At 40.7% G+C, this 24,350-nt stretch overlaps 4 protein-coding genes across 5 annotated transcripts in view; 2 read left to right on the top strand and 2 right to left on the bottom strand.

Moving 5' to 3' along the window:
- Nucleotides 1-6,617, top strand: part of esamb (endothelial cell adhesion molecule b) — a 39,490-nt gene extending 32,873 nt beyond the window's left edge. Inside the window, exons 4-7 of the mRNA XM_070829843.1 lie at nucleotides 322-477; nucleotides 5,150-5,272; nucleotides 5,384-5,513; nucleotides 6,146-6,617. Coding sequence (XP_070685944.1) covers nucleotides 322-477; nucleotides 5,150-5,272; nucleotides 5,384-5,513; nucleotides 6,146-6,617 — 881 coding nt within the window. The remainder of the gene's footprint in view (nucleotides 1-321; nucleotides 478-5,149; nucleotides 5,273-5,383; nucleotides 5,514-6,145) is intronic.
- A 1,154-nt stretch (nucleotides 6,618-7,771) lies between these two features.
- acad8 (acyl-CoA dehydrogenase family, member 8) lies at nucleotides 7,772-12,599 on the bottom strand. The gene is made up of 11 exons (XM_070829412.1): nucleotides 12,482-12,599; nucleotides 11,800-11,900; nucleotides 11,309-11,478; nucleotides 10,772-10,881; nucleotides 10,602-10,678; nucleotides 10,361-10,498; nucleotides 10,106-10,241; nucleotides 9,813-9,910; nucleotides 9,539-9,691; nucleotides 8,921-9,023; nucleotides 7,772-8,821 (listed from the first exon to the last, which is right to left on the bottom strand). Exons 1-11 carry the CDS (start codon nucleotides 12,597-12,599, stop codon nucleotides 8,766-8,768), a joined length of 1,260 nt encoding a protein of 419 aa, XP_070685513.1. The 3' UTR covers nucleotides 7,772-8,765.
- Nucleotides 12,600-12,803: 204 nt separating this feature from the next.
- On the top strand, nucleotides 12,804-16,440 carry thyn1 (thymocyte nuclear protein 1). 2 transcript variants are annotated; one of them, XM_070829568.1, is made up of 9 exons: nucleotides 12,804-13,037; nucleotides 13,355-13,461; nucleotides 15,089-15,147; nucleotides 15,232-15,380; nucleotides 15,478-15,546; nucleotides 15,673-15,765; nucleotides 15,856-15,951; nucleotides 16,041-16,191; nucleotides 16,283-16,440. In XM_070829568.1, exons 3-9 carry the CDS (start codon nucleotides 15,099-15,101, stop codon nucleotides 16,327-16,329), a joined length of 654 nt encoding a protein of 217 aa, XP_070685669.1. In that variant the 5' UTR covers nucleotides 12,804-13,037; nucleotides 13,355-13,461; nucleotides 15,089-15,098; the 3' UTR covers nucleotides 16,330-16,440. The 2 variants fall into 2 exon arrangements, with proteins under 2 accessions (XP_070685669.1, XP_070685668.1); XM_070829567.1 differs by lacking the exon at nucleotides 13,355-13,461.
- A 1,205-nt stretch (nucleotides 16,441-17,645) lies between these two features.
- On the bottom strand, nucleotides 17,646-23,474 carry LOC139200472 (vacuolar protein sorting-associated protein 26B-like). Its single transcript, XM_070829775.1, has 6 exons — nucleotides 22,764-23,474; nucleotides 20,867-21,023; nucleotides 20,514-20,678; nucleotides 19,527-19,702; nucleotides 19,278-19,420; nucleotides 17,646-18,762 (listed from the first exon to the last, which is right to left on the bottom strand). Exons 1-6 carry the CDS (start codon nucleotides 22,984-22,986, stop codon nucleotides 18,625-18,627), a joined length of 1,002 nt encoding a protein of 333 aa, XP_070685876.1. The 5' UTR covers nucleotides 22,987-23,474; the 3' UTR covers nucleotides 17,646-18,624.
- Between the last annotated feature and the right edge of the window lie 876 nt (nucleotides 23,475-24,350).

The raw sequence follows: 24,350 nt of genomic DNA, 5'->3' as shown, positions 1-24,350 counted from the left end.
CTGAACATATTTTATAAGGATTCAGATCAGACCAGTCTGGTGAAAATCATATTTACGTGAGCACGTACTAAGAACAAATAAATCTGTTGTGTAGGGATTCACTGGACTCTGAGGTCATTATGTCATCCTCCAGCAGCAGATTGGAACAAGGGGGGGTCAAAACATTTTCTTATTTGTATGCAATATAGCTACTGCCTTGAAAAATCTCTGGATTAAAAACTTAACGGACCAGTTCAATACAAGGTCATTGATCCTGTATTGTGATTTTACATGTGTTAATCTAGACAACAACTCTGTCTGTCTGTCTGTCTGTCTCTGCAGTCCCTCCTTCTCCGCCCGTATGCACCATGACAGGGAGTCCAGTGGTGAAGGGCAACGTGACCCTGAGCTGTAAGTCCAGTTATGGGAAGCCCGACCCTCAGTACAAGTGGACCAAGGCTGCACCCATGTCCGAGGTCTTCTTCTCCCCAATGCAGAGTGAGTACTTCAACTGTAAAGTCAAGAAGTGTTCTGTTATGTCTTTGAGACATCTTTGGGGTTTTCCTTGTAAAAAGATCCTGTGACTCTTAAGTGTAAAATTAATATTATTCTTTGACTTCAGCATCAGTGTTTTGTGCCATGAGTGTTTCAGAACGACATCCACGACAGTGTCTGACAAACAAACTGATAAAACGTGACTTTAAATCAGGTTGGTGCATTAGTAATGCCAATTAAAATAGCATTTCTATTGTTTTTTGTTATACTATTATATGGAGCATTAAAGCATCATAGTTTCTTCTGAATTTACTATTTTCTACTGTACCGATACTGTAGATTTTGCTATTGCATTATTGCAACGTTTTTATTGATTTATACATTTATTTCATGTTGAAGAACATTGTGTGGCCACCAAACCTCTGTCCTTGCACACAACCAAGCCACATTTTACATGGTCTCATGATGTCACATTTAGCCATTCCTTTTTATAATAGTATCACATAAAAAATAAAAAGAGGTGAGAGCAGCATTTGTTTGTTGTCAGGTTATTGTCCATCATGTTTCTTTCCAGTTGATGCTGCAGAGAAAACGCCATCTGTTTCTGAACAACAGGACTTAACTGCTGTATTGACTTAACTGCTTTGATCTTTGGCCCTCATCATTTTATAGGAGAAAAGTCCTCAGACTGGTAAAATGAAAACTACTCCCTCTGATTGGGCGTTGACCCAGGGCTTTATAGTGCAGTATGCACAGTCACGACTACATCACATATGTATCTGCACCCACTTACGTGCCATCGACACTCAAGTTCAAACCCCCTGCTCATCTTTTTATCTGCGCTGATGTTCGCTCTATGACATTTGAACTTTGTTCTGCTATCGCTGCTTATCTCTCTCAGCAATTTCTATGTTTTCTGCCTCTCTGCTGATCCCTTCTCAGCTCTCCTCATTTCCTGTTGACCTTGGTGCCTAATCTAACAAGCCCCATGTCATTACTTGATCAACCCCTCTAAGAGGCATAAGTTGGATTTGGGACTGAGAGTGCAGCACATCTCACCCCTCCTCATCAGTCTGTATCACTCCTTCGCTTGTTCATGCTCACACTCTCTCTGTCATCTTTCCCTCTGCAAAAAAAAAACAAAAAAAAACAGAATGGAGATCTTGCCCCCAGCCCATGCTTGTCCTTGGGTTCATGGGTAAGGGTTTTTGCTCATACATTTTCCCCCCCGTTTCCCAACTCCATCCCACCCTCACCTGCAAACCGTGACTCCTCTGGATGTCACGGTTTCTGGAGTCAACATGTCACCCCACTGCCTTAAGCTTTAAAGGAGAAAAATCAACCCAATTTATAAGAATTCTTATAGGATTATGATCCAGAAATGATTACCATTAAGAAAAAAAAGCTTAGCATAAGTGTGAAGCCAGGTGATAATCCCACTCAGCCTTAAAGCTAAAATTCTCCTGTTACATTGATTGATTAAATCATCAGAAAATGTGGATGTTAAACTGTCCAGGAATAGCAGATGGCAGGTTAACTTCACTGTCATCATGTGGAATAATGAACTGCAGTTTTACATTGTAACATTTTCAGAATATATCCATAATGAGGATTTTGCACATGAGACTTGCATATTTCCATTTAGTAAAAGAAGGGTTGAATTTGTTCTTTAAACCTCTGTAGTATGTGTGCTGTGTCAGATTTCAGTCATTCTATTGCATATGTCTTTTCATTGTGTGCCATATTTAGATGCATACGCATGTTCTACCTTATGTCTACATTTACATCTGTGTCTGTGTCATCTTTATGAACCAAAGGACAAAATTACCATTTAGAGTGCACAGTAAGCTACGGCTGAAATTATTGGTCAGTCGACAGAGATGATCATTCAAAAGCACAGTTTGACATTTTGGAAATGTGCAGAGATTCAGCTAGTTTAGATGAGAACATATCAGTACTACACAGCTACAATGAGCAGCACCTACAGCTCACTTATTAACATGCTTATATCTTCTTTGTGAAATTTGTACAAAAGCCGGGTTAAGCAGGTTTTAATTAGCTGACCTAGTTAGTAATGTTAGGCCTTATACGTTCTTGTAGGTGAATTTGAAGGCGTAAAATCCTAACATGCCGTTTTTTACTTTGGTTTTTGTACGGATCAAACAAATGAGACACCATGTGTGAATCAGTGAGCTCTTGGCACATTTGATAACTGTTGGAAAGAGCCAAGCTAACTAAACTAAACTAAGATAACCGGCTGCTAGCTGTAACTCACTCTTACAGCTATACTGCATGAGAGTTATTGATTTTCTCATCTGACTATTGAGAAGAAAGTGAATAAGCCTTTTTTTTTTTTTTTAAACCATCCTCTCTAATTTAAACATTTGCTGATTTTCTTTTTTAGAGCGTTGTAAACTAACTTTTGACCCTTTTTCTGACAAAACAAGTAATTTAATGGCATCTTTTCTTTTGCATCACTAATTTCAGTGGCGTATAAATGGAGGCAATCAATGAATAGATAGATGTGTCCTGTACAATCCTGTGATCCAGGAAGCTTATTTCAATAGTGTAGTGTAGTTTTTTTTTTTTATCTTCACCCATTTGTCCCGCAGAATAAAATTAATGGCAAAGAGTAAATTACAGTAATTGGTAATTGAGTCCTTTCTGTTTTAAAATGTGTCTTCTTGACACGTGAATTAATTAATTATCCGTTAATTATAAAAATGAATCCTCTGTAGCTCGGACGTTGTCATGTGAGGAGGCAAACTATACCATGAGCCTCATATAGAAAAGCTGCTGATTTACATTAATCACGTGCCGCGTGTCAAGGCTTTGACAAATGCTGCTCAATGACCTTGCAGGGATGGCAGCGCTATGAGTAATTCTCCTGTCTTGATATGAGGCAGCACCTCCTGTAACGTCAGATCCCCCCCAGCTCTGCCGCCGCTGGGATCTGATCATTGTGCGGGCTTTGAACTGGCTCCAAGCTCAGAGTCAGCTGATGTTCTGCTAATCTGTCACAATTGGGTTTGGTTCTTCACAGCTGGTTTTCAAACCCGGGGATTAAATAATCAGAGAGGGACCGGTGGATATCACACTCATCTGCTGCTGTTTTATTTGGCACCAAATTTTGTTTTGATTTCTGCGGCCTCATTTTAAATACTCTGGTTGAAAGGTTGAAATAAAGCTATGATCTGTTAATTCTTTCATTCAATTTTAATAATTTTAGTGTATATGGATGTTTTTAATTGTATAATCACATCTACTCACATTGGCTAAACAAGCAGGAGACCAACAGGGACAGATAATGCTTGGTTACGTTGCGATTTCTGACTTGTTCGTCCAGTTACACTTGTTTTAGTTCACTAAAATCTAAAGTCACAGATCTACTGTAGTTCTACTGCTGAGAATAGTTTGTGTGCACCCACCGTCACTAACCTCGCTCCTGGCGGTGCAGAAGCAGATGGTGCAGACAAAGCTCAAAGCTCAGTCCACGCTGCACTCATCCAAACTTTGGGATGAGGGCAGCTGTTTGGACACAATAATTGTTGAGGATTTTCTGGTCTCTTGCATTAATATGATGCTTGCTGGCATAATGTGAACCTTGACTTTTCATCTGGGATGATTCGGATGAGTCCCTGGGTTGCATTACTTTTCTCTCTGTTGGGAGCGACTCCGTGTGGAGTGCACCACTCATCCGAACACTTAAGGAGGGTGATTCCACAGAGCAGGCGCACGCCCACTCTCATTTCCTTACGTCGCCACGAAAGCAGAAACACATCAGTTGAAGACATGCTGTGATGTGACGTCTAAGATTGGATTTCAGAGGATTTATTGTGATAAGTCCCTCATAAAGCTTGTTTATTTTTCTGCAGCCTGTGTTTGCAACACAGCATTTTAAAGCCAAGAGGAGCAGATTGTGTTGAATGGAAAGACCCAGCACTGAAGTGGATGCGCACACACTTACTGCTGTGTCATGACCTTGGTGTGAGGAAATATTTAAACAAAAATAGCTGACAAAGATCATTAGACTGCAGGATCATCTGCAGAGCTTCTCTGCTGTGGGGTAACACCAGTGGCAAACTGTGTACTGTATATGGGCCAATAGTGAATTCCATTCTGGATTAAGGGAATCAGTAACTAATGATTCAACACTACTGGTATGTTCCACACAGTGATGGTATCATGATACAGATGACTCAATGTGCTATACAACACATCTGTAATCAAAGAGCAAAAATATATCCCTACATTTTCGAAATTTTCAATAAGGAAAACGGTGTTTTTGCATTCTCTGTCACAAAAAGTGCAGAATTTAAGGTTTGTTAAAAAACTCAGCACCATGTAGAAAAGTGCAAATCAGCAAAAAAAAGTGACTGAACTGAAGCAAAATGCATAAAGAAACACAGTGAACTTCTTTCCATGTAAGACTATGATGCTGTCGCTTCCTTTCTTTATATGATCTATGACAGACTTTGATGAGAGAATATTCAAGCAGGTCATTCTTGCATTACATTATGACAATGAAGCTGTGTTTGTTACTTTGACAATATAGTCCCCTAATGTGCTATGTAGTAGTATAGCAGTTTAAAATCGACCTCTATGGTTTTTCTTGGCAAGTTGTACCAAGACAACATCCGTGGATCCCATAAGTATCGGTGTGGTTGTTTTGCAGATGAGAGACACGGCACCCTCAGGCTGAGCAACCTCACTAGGAGCATGTCAGGGAAGTACATCTGCCGAGCCAGCAACACGGCCGGCTCCGACAGCTGCTCCATTAACCTGGAGGTTCTCACCTGTACGTACACAGTAAATTCACTCCACTACTCTTTTCAGCGCTGTGATTTTTAAAATGACACAGCTGTCACTCTCATTAAGTGTAAATACTGATCTTTGATGTGTTTCCCAGCTTCCAACGCAGGCATGATTGCAGCAGCTACACTGGGGTCAGTAGTGGGGCTGGTGGCCATGGTGCTCTTCCTCATATTCATCTTGAGAAGGAGACGGGACACAGAGGAGGAGATAGCCAACGAGATCAAGTGAGAGCCGAACTGAACTATTGGAATCATAAGAGTCGACTTTAGTGCAGTATTTGAGTAAATGCACTTTGTTTCTTAAGTTTTCTAAAGTTTTAAGGTAGTTGCGTTTTTATGTTTCTTTGTCCTTCTCACAAAAAGGAAGGAAGGAATTGGCTCTGCTCATTGCAATCAGGTTAAATCTCGTAATGTCCTCAGGGCTCCACCAGCCAGAGGCACAGATCCACTAAATTCACAAATAAGTAGGGCGAGCACACGTACATTGTCTTCTTGCATTTTTTAAATCAAAAGCAACAGTCTATAGCTCTGCAATTCATCATTTTGACACTGATTTGGTAAGAAGAATGCAATGCAAAATGCAGTATTTTTATCTGAATTCAGTGGTGTTTAATACCTTTATTCCACTTAAGGCTATAGCTATGTGTGACTTTAGAGATTGAGATTTTACATAACAAAATACAGCATCTTTTGAATATAATGTGTTGTTGTAGATTAAATGAACCAACAATTTACACACTTTGTAAAAGTAGCTCCATCACAACCAGCTCAATCATTAAAAATGGGGCTCGCTGTACATAGTTGTGCTTCAGTAATGATATCGTTGCTCGCTCTCTCTCTCTCTCTCTCTCTTTCAGGGAGGATGCTCAGGCACCAAAGCGAGTGTCATGGGCAAAGAGTAACACCGGCTCAGACATTGGGTCCAAGAACGGCACGCTGTCCTCCATAGCCACCAGCCCTCGCCCCCGAGACCCCCACCAGCCCAACTTTCACTACCCATACTCCCCGGTATCAGCTTCAGACACAGGCTCTGTGATCAACGCCTACCAGCTGCGACCTGGAGAAGCCAACACGCTGCAGGGACTGCCTGGTTACAACATCGGAGGCACCCCGTCGCGCAAACAAAGGCGACCCCCGAGTACAAACGGGGGCCCTCCGCAGCTTCTGAGGAGCCCTGCAGTCGTCATCCCCAACAGGACTGAGGGGGCTCAGCCTCAGGTGCCACCTCCACTCACTGTGTCCCCACAAATGAGCTCCTCCACCCTGACACGCATGGGGGCTGTTGCTGTCATGGTGCCCGCTCAAAGCCAAGCCGGCTCACTGGTGTAGCCGGCAGAGGCGCCTCCGGTGGGGAAATGAAAGGACAGCGGTTATGGATGGGGAGAGAGCATGCCTTGAAATGGAAAGCACTTTTCTCCGCGATGACCTGAAAGGATGTGAGAGAGGAAATATGTCTCACAGGCAGTTTGTGCTTCATTTGCACAAAACTCACCCTTCAGTTTGTTCATTTTGAGCTTCTTTTTGTATTCTGTGTTCTGGCTCACTGAAGAGAAATATATTTTTATTTACATGCGCTTTGATGAACACATCATCAAAATGGTATCCAGTAGCATTTTGAGTTTTAGGCAGTACACACGACATGCCAATTATTTAGAGAGAGATGTGTTAATTTAATGCAGTGTCTGGATGCTGTAAACCATAATGGACAGTTCGAGTTGTTTATAGAGTTTTGCAAGTTCTTGCAAAATATAACATTTTGGCTACATTTGTATAATATGACTACAGTAAATATAAACACATTTTTTATAATTTCATTTCTATTTCCGCGTACCTGGATGTGTAAGGATCACTTTTCAGTCACTTCTCTCAGGCTTACTGCACTAGTTCAGAGCAGCAAAATCACTATTCAGGTATTTCAACTGTGTCTGTCACGACAACGTCTTGCTTTCTTTGACCCACTTTTACTCGTGTTCACGTGAGGGTTGTTTATTTGACCATCGTATGATTTCATAATGCTAATGTCTGAGAGAACATACGTCCTGAGTATATTGCCTGTTTTGGTAGATGGAATGTAACCAAAATAGTGAGTACAACATGTTTAATTTGATGGTTTCTGACTATTTTGTTCAAAAGGTACTTGGTATAGCTTGATATATTTACTGTAAAAGTTCGGGCCATTAGTTGAGGAGAGTGGTCGCTGATGCTGCTGATGGTCTTATTTGGTTTCTTGTGAGTATACTAAACTCTGGAAATGATATGGCTGTGAATTATTAAAAGGAAGCACTTTTAATGCTGTTTCGATTGTTGACAGTTTTTTTCAATAAAGACTTCTGAAGTGTTTGATTTTAGCACGACTGACTTGTAATCACTTCACCCAAAAAAAAAACACATTATTACTCATTCAAAATTCATATAAAATGACAGAACGTTTCAATAATAACTCCCAATAGGGTGCAAATAAAAGGCGGATTACATTTACGGAAGATGAGATTATTTTATTTGGAGTGTGTCAGCAAATATAATTTGCAAAGTGCCATTTCAGTACACAACCCACAATACACAACCCATGTATTTTTATCTGTGGTAGCAGTCAGAGCATGTTTGTCTGCACCCATTTTAAATATGGAACACACAATAAGGTAAAAATACAGTAACCGTGAACATAAATAGGATGTGAAAGGCCATTTAAGGGACTGCACGTAATTCAGATGTGACATACAGTGAAACAAACATACCCTTTTATTTATGAAGTTGGTGTTAAATCCTTTTAAATTAACGAAAATAATCCTGACCTCTTTTCGAAAGTAGAGTAAAATTGTCGTAAGTAGCAGCTTTTTATAGAAAACTTAAACTCTGCAGTATATCTACACCAGCAGATTCACAGGAAACAAACTTTTGAATTAAAAATCTAAAGAAAACTTTTTTCGATTGTTACCACTGCTGGAGCCAGACAAAATACTACATGGTTGATCTATGCTAGCTATGCACGGGCAGGTCATCAGGTCCAGAGTGAAATATTTTCAGTTATTGGATGAGTTGCCCATTTTTTATGAACACGCCTCTCTGTCCCGTTCAGGATGAGAATCAGAAATGGTGTAATAACTTTTAACTTTCAGCGCCATCATTGGCTCAAATTTTCATGTCTAACACTTTGTTTTGTGACCAAATACCTGCATCTCAAATATGATGAATATTTAGCATTTTAACATGCTATATTTGAATTAATCTCAAAGTTTAGTTTTTAGTTTAGTCGACACTTTTACAAGAAGTGTTGGAGGACTGTCTGTGTCATTTGGATTCCACATATTGAAACGACAAATGTTCTTGAAAGTCTGTGCGATTGTTACGGAGATATTTCACTCTAGACGAGAGTTGGACCTGTGATGTGGGGGCACTTCAGGTAACCAGTCACACAGTAACAAACCAGAGACGAAGACCATAACAACATGGTCACTACTGACGTCACAGGAAGAGTTATCATGATTCTGTCAGCAGACTTCTGGAAATGATCATCCTCATCACCTCATTCGTTCCTTTAGGGGACACAAAAGAATAAAAGTCACACAAACTGTAAATGATACAAAACCGTGACAGCCCTGATACACAAGCCTTGCACATACATAAAGGCTCACCCTCTAGGATCTGATGTACTCTGATGTCCCGGACAAACTGCTGCACTGCGTAGTCTTTGAGGTAACCGTATCCACCGTGCATCTGAAGAGCCTGGTTGCAGATCTGTTGAGTGAGAACAGTGATGTGAACTTGTACTTCAAACCAACCTATAGTTTGATGAATAACAGAATCACTCCACGAGCCTCAGTAATCCTTTTTTCAATATACAAGTTTGATGCAAGCATATCTGATCAGAGGAGTTTTAGGTTTGGACACATCAATACACCAAAAGCTTAAACATTTCAGCACAACACACATCTTTACAGGCAGCCAGATCACACCACCTGGGAGAGAACAACAAGCAAGCATATCTGAGTCAAGGTTTATCCTTCAGTATTATCAGGGGAGTCTGGTACTCCTCCAAGGTCCATCGTACCTTCACCTCCGAGCATCATGACAATAAATAAAGAGGGCCCTTGAGGGCTCCTGTTTAACTGTTGTCACTGCAGGTATTCAAACTTTGTTATCACCATACATTTCTCCCACACCAGCGAACGATATAGAAACATATTAAATAATTGCAAGGTTTGACAGTATTTTTGTGAAAATAAATACTAGTATTGCTCAGTATTACTCACATTAAAGCACTCATCAGTGGCAAAGAGCTTGGCCATGGAGCAGAGAGAGACGGCATCAGGCCGGTTCTCCTGCAGCGCCGTCGCAGCTTCGCGCACCAGAAGACGAGACGCAACCAACTTGGTGGCCATTTCTGCCAGTTTGAACTGAAGAAACTACACACAGATGGGGAGAGAAAGACGGACGGAGGTCAAGACAACTTTTCATCCCTGTACTAGAACAATACTTTGGCTCTTGTATGAGAACACTGTGGGAGTGCGAGCTGCTGGTTGCTACCTGGTTGTTGGAGAGCGTCTCTCCGAACTGCTTGCGCACCAACAGATGATCCCTCGCTAGCTGTACGGAGGCATGTGCCGCCCCAAGAGAACACGATGCTGTTGGCAGAGTTTATGTGAAAACTGAAATGAAAGTACATCACTTTTTCTAAAGAACAGTCAGTGTTAAAAACAGTAGGTCAGTGGTAGAACAGTAGCACCACTACAGATATACAGTTGTCAAACTGAAAATCTTTATTTTGGTTGAATAACTTCAGTAGTGGGTTAAATATTACTTGGTGTTTTCCACCTCACCGATATTAATCCTGCCTCCATTCAGGCCTTTCATGGCGATGCTGAACCCTTGTCCTTCCTCACCGAGCCGGTTGGTCACTGGAACGGCACAATCCTCAAATATCACCGCCCTGGTCGGCTGGGAGTTCCAACCCACCTGGAGAGCAGATTGTGAGACAGCTCAGTGACTACGACTTAAGTCTGCCATCTAGTGGTCACCTGCAAACAGCACCCACAGAGCAAAATAATCCAATCCAACAGCCCAATGAACTCTACCTTCTTTTCTTTTTTGCCAAAACTGAGGCCTGGGGTTCCCTTCTCCACCACCAAACAGGAGATGCCCTTTGGTCCTTTACCTCCTGTTCTGCACATCACAACATAGACGTCCGTGTCTCCTCCTCCGCTGATGAAGGCCTAAAACAATCATCAAGAGACCAGATATTCTTCTGCCTCACTGTTGTCTATTTAAAGACAATATTTGCAGTTATACAGTGAGCACAGACAGGTCTGAAATTACCTTCGAACCATTCAAGATGTAATGGTCACCTTTCAGCTGTGCAGTGGTCAGAAGTGAAGCAGCGTCACTGCCGCTGCCTAAAATAGTAAAAATAATACAGGTTTAATACGTTGTTGGTCTCCACACGAGTGCAGAGCAAAGTGTTTTCTCTTTAACATACTGAGACTGACCAGGTTCAGTGAGACAATAGGAAGCAAACTTTTCCATCAAACAGAGATCAGGGCAGAACTTCTCCCTCTGCTCAGTGTTGCCAAAGCTGTCGATCATCCAGGCACACATGCTGCAAAGAGAGAAGCATACAGCTCATTTGCAGGCAAACAAAATGTCTGTCACAGCCATCATTATAGCGTCCATTTACTGTGGAACACTCTTCTTTAGAGGTCTCCGTTTCTTTTGACTTTTTTATGGCCTTATTTTAACTACTTTTCCTCCTGTGAAGAACTTTGTGACTTTGCTCTGTGAAAGTTGCTATACTAAATACACTTTACAAACTTTCTAACATACATTCTTTATTAAACAAACACATTATTGATTTCTGGTACATGTTGTTTGGACTTACTGATGATGTCATTATATGTATCCTAACATCCTCACAAAATTGATTATTTGGGCTATTTCATGATTTTTAATATAAAATCTCAAATAACCAAATGCTGAATCTTTTTGTCCTATTCTAACAGCAGCATTGCCATATGAGGGGTTCGTACTTGTGGATACTGATGTACGCTGTGGTGCTCACACATCCTGTGGACAAAGCCTCAAAGATGATCGATGTGTCCAGCCGAGAAAGACCAGATCCTCCGAAATCCGGCTGAACGTAGATCCCACCAAACCCCAACTGGGCCGCCTTTCGCATCGTTTCTACTGGAAATAATTCCTGGGAGGGAAAAAAATAGTTATATGCCACTAAAACAGCACATTAGACAAAGGATATTTTAATGTGTAGTGTGACAAATCCACATGTGTAGCACAGTGTTTATGGCAGTAAAATAAAGGCTACTCAGACATGCAGGTACTTCACACTTAGGGATGATGCAGCTGCAGATGTGCCTCTTACTAAGTTTCAAATAATGACTCAGCTTCTACATAGGGAATCTGGATTATTTACAGATGATCCACAGAGGTATCCTCTGGACAAAGATTAAGTCTACTGCCTTGACATCCTCATAAGAACAGTGCCCGCCTCCCTCCAACATACCTTTTGGTCCCACTCTGCCATGTGTGGAGCCATTTCATTGGCTGCAAAGTCAAAGGCCACTTTTTGAAACTCCTTCTGTTCCTCTGTGAGTCCATGAGCAGCTGTCAGCAGAGAGCATACAGGAATAATACAGGACCATGCACAGATACAGGTGTAGTGTATGCATGATTACTGGTGTCATCCTAAAAGGTGACAGGCGTCTTTGAGTTTCCAACCATGATTGGATATTTTTAGTGTTTTGGATGAACTGGACACAGTTATTCCTCTTTAACACGTGCTTTTATAGTGCTCTTGTGCACAGCAACAAACAGCTGCTGAAAATACTTCATATAAATAGTTAAAACTATTCAATTATCCAACTGTGGTTTGCTTAAATTCCCTCACACATCACTCCACCTGCCTGTGAGGAGGGGCGGTGTTAAGGAGGGGTGTGTAGCTCACTTTGCCTCATGAGTGGAGGACCAGGAGGAGCTAAACTAACCAATGACAGTTTAGCTAAATGTAAAGATGTAACATTACAAGGCTGAATAGGCGGAATGTGTTTGCTTTATCTTGTTTGGTGCGTCCTGCTAGTTTAGGCACTGGAGAGCTCTAAAGGTGAATACCAACACTTCAGATTTTCTTTCACACAGCTGTCATAAAAATAAAACAAAGCTCACAGTTCTTGTTTTCTGGGACTTACGGTCGATACATGAAGCGATCCCTCGTCTCTGTGGGCTTCTGTTAATAAGTAAGCGATGGTTCCTGCTGATGCTTGAGCCCAGTCTGGACAGTCTGGACAGAGCTCCTACAGCCGCCATGTTTACCTCCACTCTGCTGCGTTATGTCACGTTGCCGCGTTTGCTGCTGGGAAATGTAGTCAGCGTGGCGGCGCCTGTTGTAGTCCGTGTTCAGGCTCACTGTTGCTCCTTGTGGCCGTTAAGGGCGGAAGTCCGCCATCAGCCGTCAAACACTAGTGGGTGTTTTCTGCCCTCCTGACGCGGATTAAAGGCATACAAGTGAAATGTACGCTTTATCGGCAGTGTTATCAAGCAGTACTTCTCTCCGGGACGTTGTGTGACTGGCTGGTGTTTATCTTTGTGCCACAGCCTGTTAGATGGAGACATAACGCTCGCTATTACCGCACAAACGGGAGCATCCGGTAACTAAATCAAGCGCACCGATAATTTTGTTGATGTCACGTGTTGTGTTTTTCCCCGCGGGTTTTGATGGCTGACCACCTACCTGGAGCACTAAAGGTAAGACTTATCACCGTTTACAGAGGCTGTCTGCACACCACAGCCTCTTTATAACCTGTATTATGTTTAGTTTACACGCGTTAAAGCTCAAAGCTAATCTTTAAAATGTTTATTACAATCAAATTAAACAGCAGCATTAAACTAATGTTAATACGAACTACATCCTCCAAAATCACCATTAAGGTGAATGAACAGGAACTGAGCATCAGCCTCGTGCAGTTATAACCTTATTTATGTCAGGGCTGATACTTTGGTTTTAGATGGGCGTGTTTAATAATCTGACAAATTCATGTAGGCAGTCTCATTTCCGTGTCTAGGAGAGTAATCACACACACACACACACACAGAGAGAGAGAGAGAGCTGGTGAAGGTCAGGTGGAGCTGCAACGATTCAGTCTGTGATCGATTTCTGGAAAATTAATTGGTAGGTATTTTGATAATCTATTGATTGTTCTTAATGTAAATATTAGATGGTTTCCCTTTTCTGTTGCGACTATAAATTGATTCTTTGACATTTTTCATGTTTTTTCTACCATTTCAACAATTAATCGATTTAATGTGTTTAGTTTTTGACTAATCCTGCAAAACAAATGTGTAAAAATGTAAAATTATGAAAATACAATATTGCCAAAAAGAAGACCTGTTCACAACAGTCTAACATACCTGGTTATATTAAACAGACATGGTATGAATAATATGACTAAGTACAGTGCTGTGCTAAGTTTTAGGCAGGCGTGAAGAAATGCTGAAAATTAAGAAATATACAACTTAATTGTTTATTTTGATCAATTTACAAAATGCAAATTGAGCAAACTGAAGAAAAATCTAAGATCAATATTTGGTGGGACCACCCTTTGCCTTCAAAACAGCATCAGTTCTTGTAGATACAGTTTTTGAAGGAACTCCTCAGGTAGGTTGATCCAAACATCTCAGAGAAGTGACCACAGATCTTCTGTGGATGCAGGCTGCCTCAAATCCTTCTGTCTCTTCATGCGATCCCAGAAAGACTTGATGTTGAGATCAGGGCTCTGTGGGGGCCACACCGTCACTGCCAGGACTCCTTGTTCTTCTTCACACTGAAGATGGCTCCTAATGACATTGGCTCTATGTTCGGGTCGTTAACCTGCTGCAGAATACATTTAGGGCCTGTTGGTGTTGCATGATGGATAAGTATCTGTAGCCTGTATTTCTCTGCACTGAGGACACCATTAACTCTGACCAAATACCCAACTCCATTTGCAGAACCTCCACCACGCTTCACTGTTGACTGCACACACGCTCATTGTACCGCTCTCCGGCCCTTTGATGAACAAACTGTCTTCTGCTGCAGCCAAATATTTTACATTTTGACTCATCAGTCCAGAGCACCTGCTGCACTACAGTTCCTACGTTTCCGTGCACAGTTTAGTTCTGAGCTTATGGCACTGCAGACCACTGCATCTACATTCCCTCTTCAAAAGAGCTTGAACAGCACATCTTGAAACCCCGTCTGCTTTGAAGCCTTTGCCTGGCAGAGACCTTGCTGATGCCGTAGAGCTACCTTGTGTCTTTGTTGCTGTGCTCAGTCTTGCCATGATGACCTGTAACATGAAACTGTCTTCCACAGCCTCACCTTTGTGGCAGAGTTTGGCTGCTCCTCCGCCAGTTTTAAGCCTCCTACACACTGTTTCTGTTTCAGTTAATCACTGTGTTTCAACCTGCATATGAAATTGATCATTAGCACCTGTTTGGTACAAGTGGTTAATCACACACCTGATGATGATCCTACAAAACCCCTGACTTTGTGCAAGTGTACCTAGAAGAATTGATGCTGTTTTGAAGGCAAAGGATGGTCACACCAAATATTGATGTGATTTAGATTTTTCTTCTGTTCACTCTTTGAATTTTGTAAATCGATCAAAATAAACAATACCATTTTTTATATTTTTGAAACCATTCTTACTTACAGTATTTTTGCACACCTGCCCAAGACCTTTGCACAGTACTGTGTATATATATATGTATATTTATACGTGAATCATGGACCATGGTTTAAGCATGTCTCTTTATAGACTGTGAGAGATGCCACCCAAGACACGAGCCAGAGTGAGTAAAAGACCTGCACACTCAGGTAAGCAAATTAAACGGCAGAGGAAGACTTCTTGTCTGGTATTTTATTTTCCAATGAATGATAATTATTGCCTCCACAACACAGGTGAAGATGATGGTGGTGAAACAGCAGGCGTTAAAAGGAAAGCGAGTGGAAAAACTAAGAGCTCAGAGTCGCCTGGTTCTCCGCAGTACTGCCACTGGCTGATGAAGTCTGAGCCCGAGAGCCGCTTCGAGAATGGGATCGACGTGAAGGTACAGAGCAGTGACGGCCTCGTCGGCTCAGTCTGTTGTTGTTGGATAATATGAGAGGGCTGCACTCGTCTGATCCTGCTTCTGGTTTATTGTGCAGTTCGGGATCGAGGATCTGAAGGCTTTGCCCAGTCAGACCGGCTGCTGGGATGGTGTCCGCAACTACCAGGTAGAGCCACAAAACTGACTCCTGTAATGGAAAGATGTTTATCTGAAATAAGCCAACAGCATACTACCACTCTGAGAAGGCTTTTTGTCATCTGACTCTCACGTTTATATCATCTATCGTCTGCAGGCGCGAAATTTTATGCGGCAGATGAAAGAAGGGCAGTCGGCTTTCTTTTACCACAGCAACTGCAAGGAACCGGGGATAGCAGGAGTCATGAAAGTCAGTCCCTGTTTTCCCTGCTGATGTTGATCTCATGGCTCTAACAAAGCTGCAGACAGGCCTGATGTTCAGATATATTCCCTTCTCTAGATCGTGAAGGAAGCGTACGTGGACCACACTCAGTTTGATAAGAAAGATGTCCATTTTGATGCAACCAGCAAACCAGACAACCCCAAATGGAGCATGGTAAACTAGAAGAGGATTTAAACAGTGCAATTACTGGTGATAGAAATCATCAAGCTGTAAGGCTGATCTTGTCCTTGTCTCTCCTCCAGGTAGACGTCCAGTTTCAAAGAATGATGCAGCGTTTTATCCCTCTGTCTGAGCTGAAGAAGTACCACCTGCAGCATCAGGCCAAAGGAGGGCCTCTGAAGGACATGACGCTCTTCACAAGGGCCAGGCTCTCTGTGCAACCCCTAACCAGTGGTGAGTAAAGACGTTCGCTCTGCACCATGTAGTAGTAGTAGTGTAGCGAGGCAAGCGGGTTGTGAAGCCTCGTTCTGCTTTTTCTCCGCAGAGGAGTTTGACTTTGTGCTGAGTTTGGAGGATAAAGAGCCTTTGTGAGGATTTGGACCAGGTGATGCACAGTGAAATCACAAAGCAGCAGCCTAGTTAGCAGCACTGCAATGTTTTTTTTTCTTGTCCATAAATATTAATAAATGTATTTTTATCAAATCATGGCTCACGACCAGTTTTTAACCATATAATTTTTTTTGGATTTATATTTTATCATTCATACCTCTGAATGATAAAGAATGCTTTTATTGGACAACTTCAGCCACTGCGCACAAGATCTTTATTTAAAACAGCAGCAGTATAGTAAGCATAAAACATGTGTCTGTAATGCTGATTAGGACTGCTCTTTGCCCCCAGAATAGCTCCAGGTCTTGTTTTATCGCTATTATTCAACTCATAATTTGTGCACAGCAGCATAAGAGACCAATCTTCACAATGGCCGACATCCATTTTAATGTGAATTTCGGCAGATAAAAATGACTCAGTCTGCATTCATTTCCATAATGAGGCCCACTACTGTCCAGTGACGATGGAGGGAGTGGGAAGCTAAAAGGTGCTCGGCATCACTTCTAGTTCTGTGTTTTTCACTAGTTTTTAATCTTAATTCCATTTAAAAAAAAAAAAAAAAAAACATTTTCTTTTCAATTCAGTTTAGTTTTGATTAGTTTCCAGAGTGGGTTTGCTTAGCTTTTATTCTTTTGTTTCAAATGTTTAATTAAGTTTTTAATAGTTTGAGTATTAGTTTTAGACTGTTTTTCTTTTGAGTTTTTCAAAAAAAAATTTAACGTTATGGTGAAAATCAGGGTCAATGAAATTACGATATATGGTTTCTTGCCGGTCTGTCATGTAGCCTGATTGTCGCTGATTGGCTTGGAGAAATCTAGTAGTTCTACTGCCTCATGGTGAGGCAAGGGGCGGCATTTTGAACTCCCACTTAAGTTACCAAATATGGTCCTTTGCCCGATAAAGGGTTAATGACTTAACTCTAGCTCTTATTTTTGTTTAAGTTAACTAAATTGTTTTTTCACACCTAGGTTTAGTTAACTAAAACTTAACTGTAATAACCTTGCTCAACATGACATGTTAAAAAAAGGGCTTTCCAACCTTTTTTCGTCCATCACTGACAGCTTTTATACTGACAGTCTTGTTACGGCCAACCAGATTTATCTGCTCTGTATTCGTTGTGGTTAACTATTAAAATTCAAGGAAACCCTGACAAATGACTGTCACATGTGCAACAACTCATCCGTGTAACATGATGAAGTCATTTCGATTTGTTAAATTGTCCTCGCCGTCTGTTCAAGCTCATCATTTCTGTCACAAACACTCATTTCTGCAACACAACAAAGTCTGAGGTTTTTCCATTTGGCATCAATTTATTTAACTTTTGGGGACAAGGAAGAATCGATTAGCATTTTGCAAAAGATAGATAGTTCTACAGTAACTTCTCTGTGGTTAAAAGACTAAAATTATGTTAGAGGCAGGAGGATTTCATTTGCTTGATACACTTAGGCACAACTTTCAAGTCCCTAATAAAGAGGATACAGAACACTTCGTACTATCAGACCTTAATACAACACCCTTTTTCCTAACACCAGTGGAATGCTGAGGTAAAGCATATGAACACGAAGGTCATTTTGTGGCACCGTGTACTTTATAATCGATGTACACAAGCTGGAACAGGATTAAAGGTTTTAGCTGGTCTTATTTACAGATAAAAAAAAACAAAAAAAACCAAACGTGTGGGATAATACTTAAGCCCTCGCGCTCAAAAAAAGAAAAAGATTCCAGTTTCCACTATTTTTTTTTTTTGTGCAAACACAGAAACACAAAGAAAATGTGTTCAGCAAGATATAGCAGTGCAAAGTTATCTCAGATGTCTTGACCTTAGAACAGTGTTAGGAATGGGTTCATTTAAGGTGGAATGTTGGTTGATACACTTTGTTGAAAATTCATGGCAATTCAGTTGCGTTAATGAAGAGATTAGAAATTAATTTACCCCAAAAAGCATAAGAATGTAACCAAAAGGTTTAAAAATTCAATAATTTCACATGAAAGATTTTACACAGTGGACGTAGCAACAGGTGATTAGTTTGATTCCCATAAAGAAAAAATGCATTAATGAGGAAGGACAAGACCAGCAGCCTGAAGCCACTTTGAATGCCTCATGCAAACTGTTTCATTGTTCACATACTGTATTACTGCATGTCGGCCTCCCTTCTTCCTCCCAGCAGCGGCTACAAGTAAAACAGCTGCTTCACCAGATGTTGTACAGTTGACAGGTATCCTCTAACGCAGACGCTGATGAGAGTCTCGAGGGAGGAGACTGGAGGGCCGCAGCTCTTACCCGCTCTCCTCCTTCGCAGCCTGCTCCAGCGCACTCTCCGAGGCGGCCGAGCCCTCGAACCTCTGAGAGGCGATGGCGGCCTGATGGGACATGCTCTTCCTCACCACGTCCCCTTTCCTCCACAGTGTGATTTCCTGCGTGGAAAAAAAGAATGGGTGCCTTAGATTTGTGTGTACTAGTGATCATATTAGTATCATTTAAAGAGATTTATAGCAATTTATTTTGTAGAGCACTTTGCTGTTTTTTAAAAAGCTTTTATTTGTTGCAAAATGCAATGCAAAAGAAAACGATCACCACTTGTTCCCAGAGTCGCAATGACATCTTCAAATTTGTTATTTCCCCCAATCAGCTAATTGTTTTAGAACTTGTACTTTTGCAGTTATTATATACCAAACAAAAATCAATATACTTGTCCGTCACCATTTTACGCTAACAGGATGTGATACAGCTAATTAAACCGCAACTTTTGAATGCTACTGCCAGTTAATCTTCACAATGAGGAAGCTAAATGTGTTTCCAAAGATTTAATGTCTCTCATCAAATACGTTAGATGGCAAAATCAGACACTTTCACTCCGAGTGAGCGTGGGAGCAGCCACACTTTTGATGTGACTTTTTCTTTTGAGTACCATTTTTCATCAGTGGCTCACCTGCTGTTTGAAGTAGCGTCTCTCCTCCTCGTCGATCAGCACCAGGTTCAGGTAGTAGCGCACGGAGAACTTCTTGTTGATGTCTCGCATGGTGGGAGTCAGATCGTAACCAGCCAGAAATAACCGGATGGGAATCGACTCTCCTGAAATATGTAATGCATTGTGACAGGTTCGATGATGACAATCTTTACTGCGCGAGGAGATGCTTCATGATTAAACTGAAACTGTGGGATAGAAAGTGTTGTTTACCCCTGACCGGAGCCCCGTCCATGATCTCGTACTTAGCGATTGTGTCATTTTCGTGGTACACGCTTGGGCCGGTGCCTGTTGTCTCGCGTTTGATGATGTCAATCTCCATGTGCTTAATCTTAATCCTCACCAGCAGGAAATAGATTTTTCCGACAATTACATCTTTCAGATGGTACCTGTCAGAGGACAAATGAAGACAAGAGCATGAAATAAGAATGAGGGCTGTAAATAACAAATAGTTGAGTAACCGAGGACAGAAAAGTGACTGATTGTGTGTCTGCAGTGCGACTGGACAGCATGAAATAATGTGCGTTGGTTTTCTTTGTCCTCTGTGCTGGTAATCTGAATATCATTGGGTTTTGGACTATTGATCAGACCAAACAAGACACTTTAAGATCACAACTTGAGCTCTGGGAACTTTGCTGACATTTTATTGACAAAATCATCAATTAATCGCTAACCTGTCTGAGTCTGTCTGCATTATGTGCATGCTGGTAGGTTTAATACTGCCAGACTCACAGTAGAACTACTATACTAGACTAATACTCTGTACTTAGGAATGCTGTATTTATTTTAATTTGATTTCTTTGGATATGGTATTTTGTAAATTCAATTTTTGCAAAGTGTTTACTTGTGTGTTCACTTAAACACTTTAACATTATCATGTCACGCCTTAAGCGTTGGCACAGTTAGTGGCTAATAGATTAGTTGATCAAGAGAAAATGACTTAGACCATTTTGACTGCCAATTAATTTAAAATACAGACATTCTCTGGTTCCAGCTTCTCCAGTGTACGGTTTTGTTGCTTTTCTCTGCTTTATATCATTGTAATGATACTAATACCATGAGTTGTTTTAAACTGGTCAAGCAAACAAGCACAATGGAGACCTTACCTTAGGCTCTGTGACACTCTAATTCAATGAAACTATCGTCTACAGATGAATCATTAATGAAAAATAGTTTTTTTTGCAGCCCTAGAAATCTTACTTGGACTTGTTGTACTCAAACTCAATGTGGAGACAATCCTCAATTCCAACTTCCATTTTAATGGAGGAGTTGAGTTCGGGGTAAGTGCTCAACGTGTGGACCACGATGTCCATCTCTTTACTGATGTCATTTAGTCTTCTGATCACCGTGGCACGAAGGAAATATCTGCAAAGGGGACAAACAGAGACTGAGAACAGTACTGTCTCCACGTTATCACATCTGACACATAGCATATAGACTGCGAGGTAAATGCAGGCGTTCAAATACTCAGTTTGACTACAGACAGGTTAAAGAGTGACACTGACAGTCACTCATTTCACAGCCTATAAACTAGAGTGAATGATCAAACTTACCTTAGCTTGACATTCTGGCCCGTGTAGGACTCGTAAGGTTTTTCAACATGAGTGAACTCAAAGTCGAAGGTCTGCGACTGAGTTATTTCACCAGGTCTTGCAAGATCTTTCACCAGGGAAACAAACTCATGATGGTTTCCTCTGTCATAATACAGCTCTAGAAAAACAGTAAAATGAAAGGTTTTCATCCACTTTATGATGAAGGTTTCAAAATGGACAGATGTTAATGATACGTTATGCAGTTCTTATATGATTCCTCCTCAGGAAATAGATTTTGGACGGATAGTTTAATTAAAACTGGGCATTTTGTTGCGGTTGTGGGGAAATTAGGAACAAGTGGTCAAACCAACGCTGACCTATCACCACTCTTTAAGGTGATGTGGCAGACTTGGTAGTGCAAGTAGCTTATTCACACATCCAACAATTACGAAATAACATTGCCATTCATTTAGAGTGATGTTTATGTTCAGCTGATTAATCTCACTGCAATATTTACTCTCCTTTCAGCTCTGTTTTGGGTCTCTACCACCTCCTGTGGGGCATATCTGGTTCTTTAGCTGCTAAATGCTCCGCTGTGTTCACCAACTCGCTTCAAGCTTTGGCTTTCTGTTGTTTGGTGCTGAGCAGATAATGTTCAGTGGGCTTTTAGGGCTTCTAGTCTGAAAACAGCTGCCTGCTGCAGCTGAAAGTGACGCTGTGAGGGTGGTGAGATTAAATCAGCGCTGTAGGGTTATAAGTCAGACAAACAATACGCTGAAACTCAGGGTAAAGCTCTGTGAATCCGACGGAAGCTCCAGATTTGGGTGATAAATCACAATGAGGCTCCTTTCACATTGTTATTGTAAAAGTATCGATTATAGCAACTTATTGTAAATCTCTTCATGGGTAAATCTCACATACATGGAGCAGAATTTTCAAGGGAATAATGAAATTATTAGTGCAGAGGGGGATCGAGAAAAGGGATAGGATTATGTCTATTCTCTTTTGGCAGAAGGGAAGTTACATTTTTATGGGAGAGTAGGGGATTACCTTTAGCAATTGAACATTATCTCCTCAGTGATAGATCCTCCAGCAGCTTCCACCTTCACTTTAATTTCCATCTGGTGAGTAATCTTTTTTTTGCCATAATTTTGTCAATTGCTAATTCCACCTCTATTGGCACCATTGGTGCTCATTTAAAAACGGTTTTTCAACTAACATATTTAAACTAAAATTCGTGCCAAATTTTTCAGTGTGCATCTTTAAGTTATACAATGTGGACTTACTTACAGCACTTATTTTGATATGATGTTACTATATGTTTTATATTATGTGTTTAACAAAAAGACCAATGAGAAGTAATTTCTAGCTCCCTTGATACATATGCACACAGCATATTGAATATTTCCCCAGATGGTTAGAGGAGTCTTTAAGGATTGTAAGAGCACTTTCAGAAAAGTGGTTATTATTGTTACAAGACTATTTTTCACTCATCACCTGCTGAATTTATCTTTTTTAAGGGGAAATCAGACGCTTAGCCCTGTGACTTAAATGTAAGAGTGATTCATTTGGAGAGGGCTATTTCAGTGTTATTAAAACCTTCACTTTAAAAGAGAAAAACTGCACCTTCTAAGTAATATTTCAATGTGATACATCACAATTGAACTAGTGCAATTCATTTTCATTAATTACTACAGGGGAACAAATAATTGAGGGTTGTGTATTGATCTGAGATATAATGCTCCCCTCCCCACCCTAATAATTTGTGTACAGTCCCTAATATATAATATGATATAATATATTTTGAGGGGTGGATATAGTGAAAAAAAGGGGGGTGTCAGCACAAACTGTACTATATGGAGCCATGGTTAAACACATATAAACGTGTAAATGTGTAACTTGTTATTTTTTAACCTACCTATTTGGCCGACAAATTCAATTTTGATCCCCTGGTGCTCCAGCCTCTTCCCGGGGTTTTTCAGTGTGACATTCACCTTTCCACTGACAGTTTCGCCATCGTAGAAAAGAAAGTACTTGTCTTTCTTTCCATCTTCAGTCTTGTGTTCAGCCTTCTTCCTCGTGTCAGCGTCATTCAGGACCACATCGATTTCTGCACTTTGTCCAAAACTGAAGAAACTCATTGTAGCCTTACGTGTGTGTCAGTGTGAGCTCTGATCGTAACGTTAATGTTACCCTGACCTGTTAGCAAGCTGGTCCAAAATGTTAACGCTGATGTTTCAAAGTAGAAAACAGACAAACATGAAGGCCTGCAGGGTGTGCGACTTCACTTCCCTCTCGGAGCGCACAACACACCACTAAACATGAAAAAGACGACGGTATTTCACAGAAAGCTCCACATTAGCTACATGTCCGCACTCATTTGCGACGACGAAACAGGGCAGCGATACGATGGCACGACGAAAACGCACAATAAATATGTCCATCAGCAAATTATCCGTTTCTTTTCCCTTCAGCTGACCTCAGAGTCTCCAGTAAATAGTCTAGACCGGCCACAAACTAGTCTGCTCCGTAATGGACACAAGCCTCAACGAGTGGACATATAAACACATAAATTACATGTTTGTTTTCTGCAAGAAAAGACGGTGAATGTTGTCAAATGATCAGGAAGTACGACACCTGCACCACTTAACTGCTTCCGGGGCGACATTTTCAAAATAAAAGCCAAATCAAGTCTTAGGCGCTCTATCTATCTATCTATCTATCTATCTATCTATCTATCTATCTATCTATCTATCTATCTATCTATCTATCTATCTATCTAGCATCCAAACCCCATCGTGGCCAGTAAAAATTACAGTACATACCCACAATTGGCGTTATAGATATTAAAAATGCAAATTCAGATATCTACAATTAGAATTATGACTACAAACAATGCAATTGCAGTTACCCACAAATGCATTTGATTTTTACCAAGAATGCAATACTGGGTGTCAAAATGGCTCACTTTAGTTATTACTAGGAACAATTGGATGACAGATATCAGAAATGACCTTGTGGATATCTGACAGTGAAAGCTGACAGGATAGAGATGAATGGAAAAAGTGACAACAAGAAGATAGTCATTGTAAAATGTTCTTTATGACTGGGATAAGGCAGTCTAACAATTAAAATGTTGAAATTATCATTTCATTGTCACTGTCAAAGGTGTTTTAAATTTAGTTTTGATCAGTACAATCAGTTATAGATATATTAAAATATGATTTCTACTAGTTCAAATGTTATTGTGAATATTTTTAAATACCATTTTGGTGAGAAATGCAGGATATCTAAAATGGAGTGTGGTTTGATTAAAAGTTAAAAGGACTTGCCATTGGCTGTTTCTATTGTTTTAGAAGTGTGAGGAACAGGATCGTGACCACATTAGCAGTGAACAATCCAAACCATTGTGGTATTTTAGGACACTGAAGCTATAGTAGTAGTAGTTGTTTTTGTCCATAGAGTCTGGTGGGTTTGAAGGGAGTGATATAATGGCTGTTTCTGA

Source organism: Pempheris klunzingeri, chromosome 4 (genome assembly GCF_042242105.1).
Source record: "Pempheris klunzingeri isolate RE-2024b chromosome 4, fPemKlu1.hap1, whole genome shotgun sequence".
Classification (NCBI taxonomy): domain Eukaryota; kingdom Metazoa; phylum Chordata; class Actinopteri; order Acropomatiformes; family Pempheridae; genus Pempheris; species Pempheris klunzingeri.
Note: the sequence above shows the minus strand (reverse complement) of the source record. Positions and strands in the feature narration are given on the sequence as shown.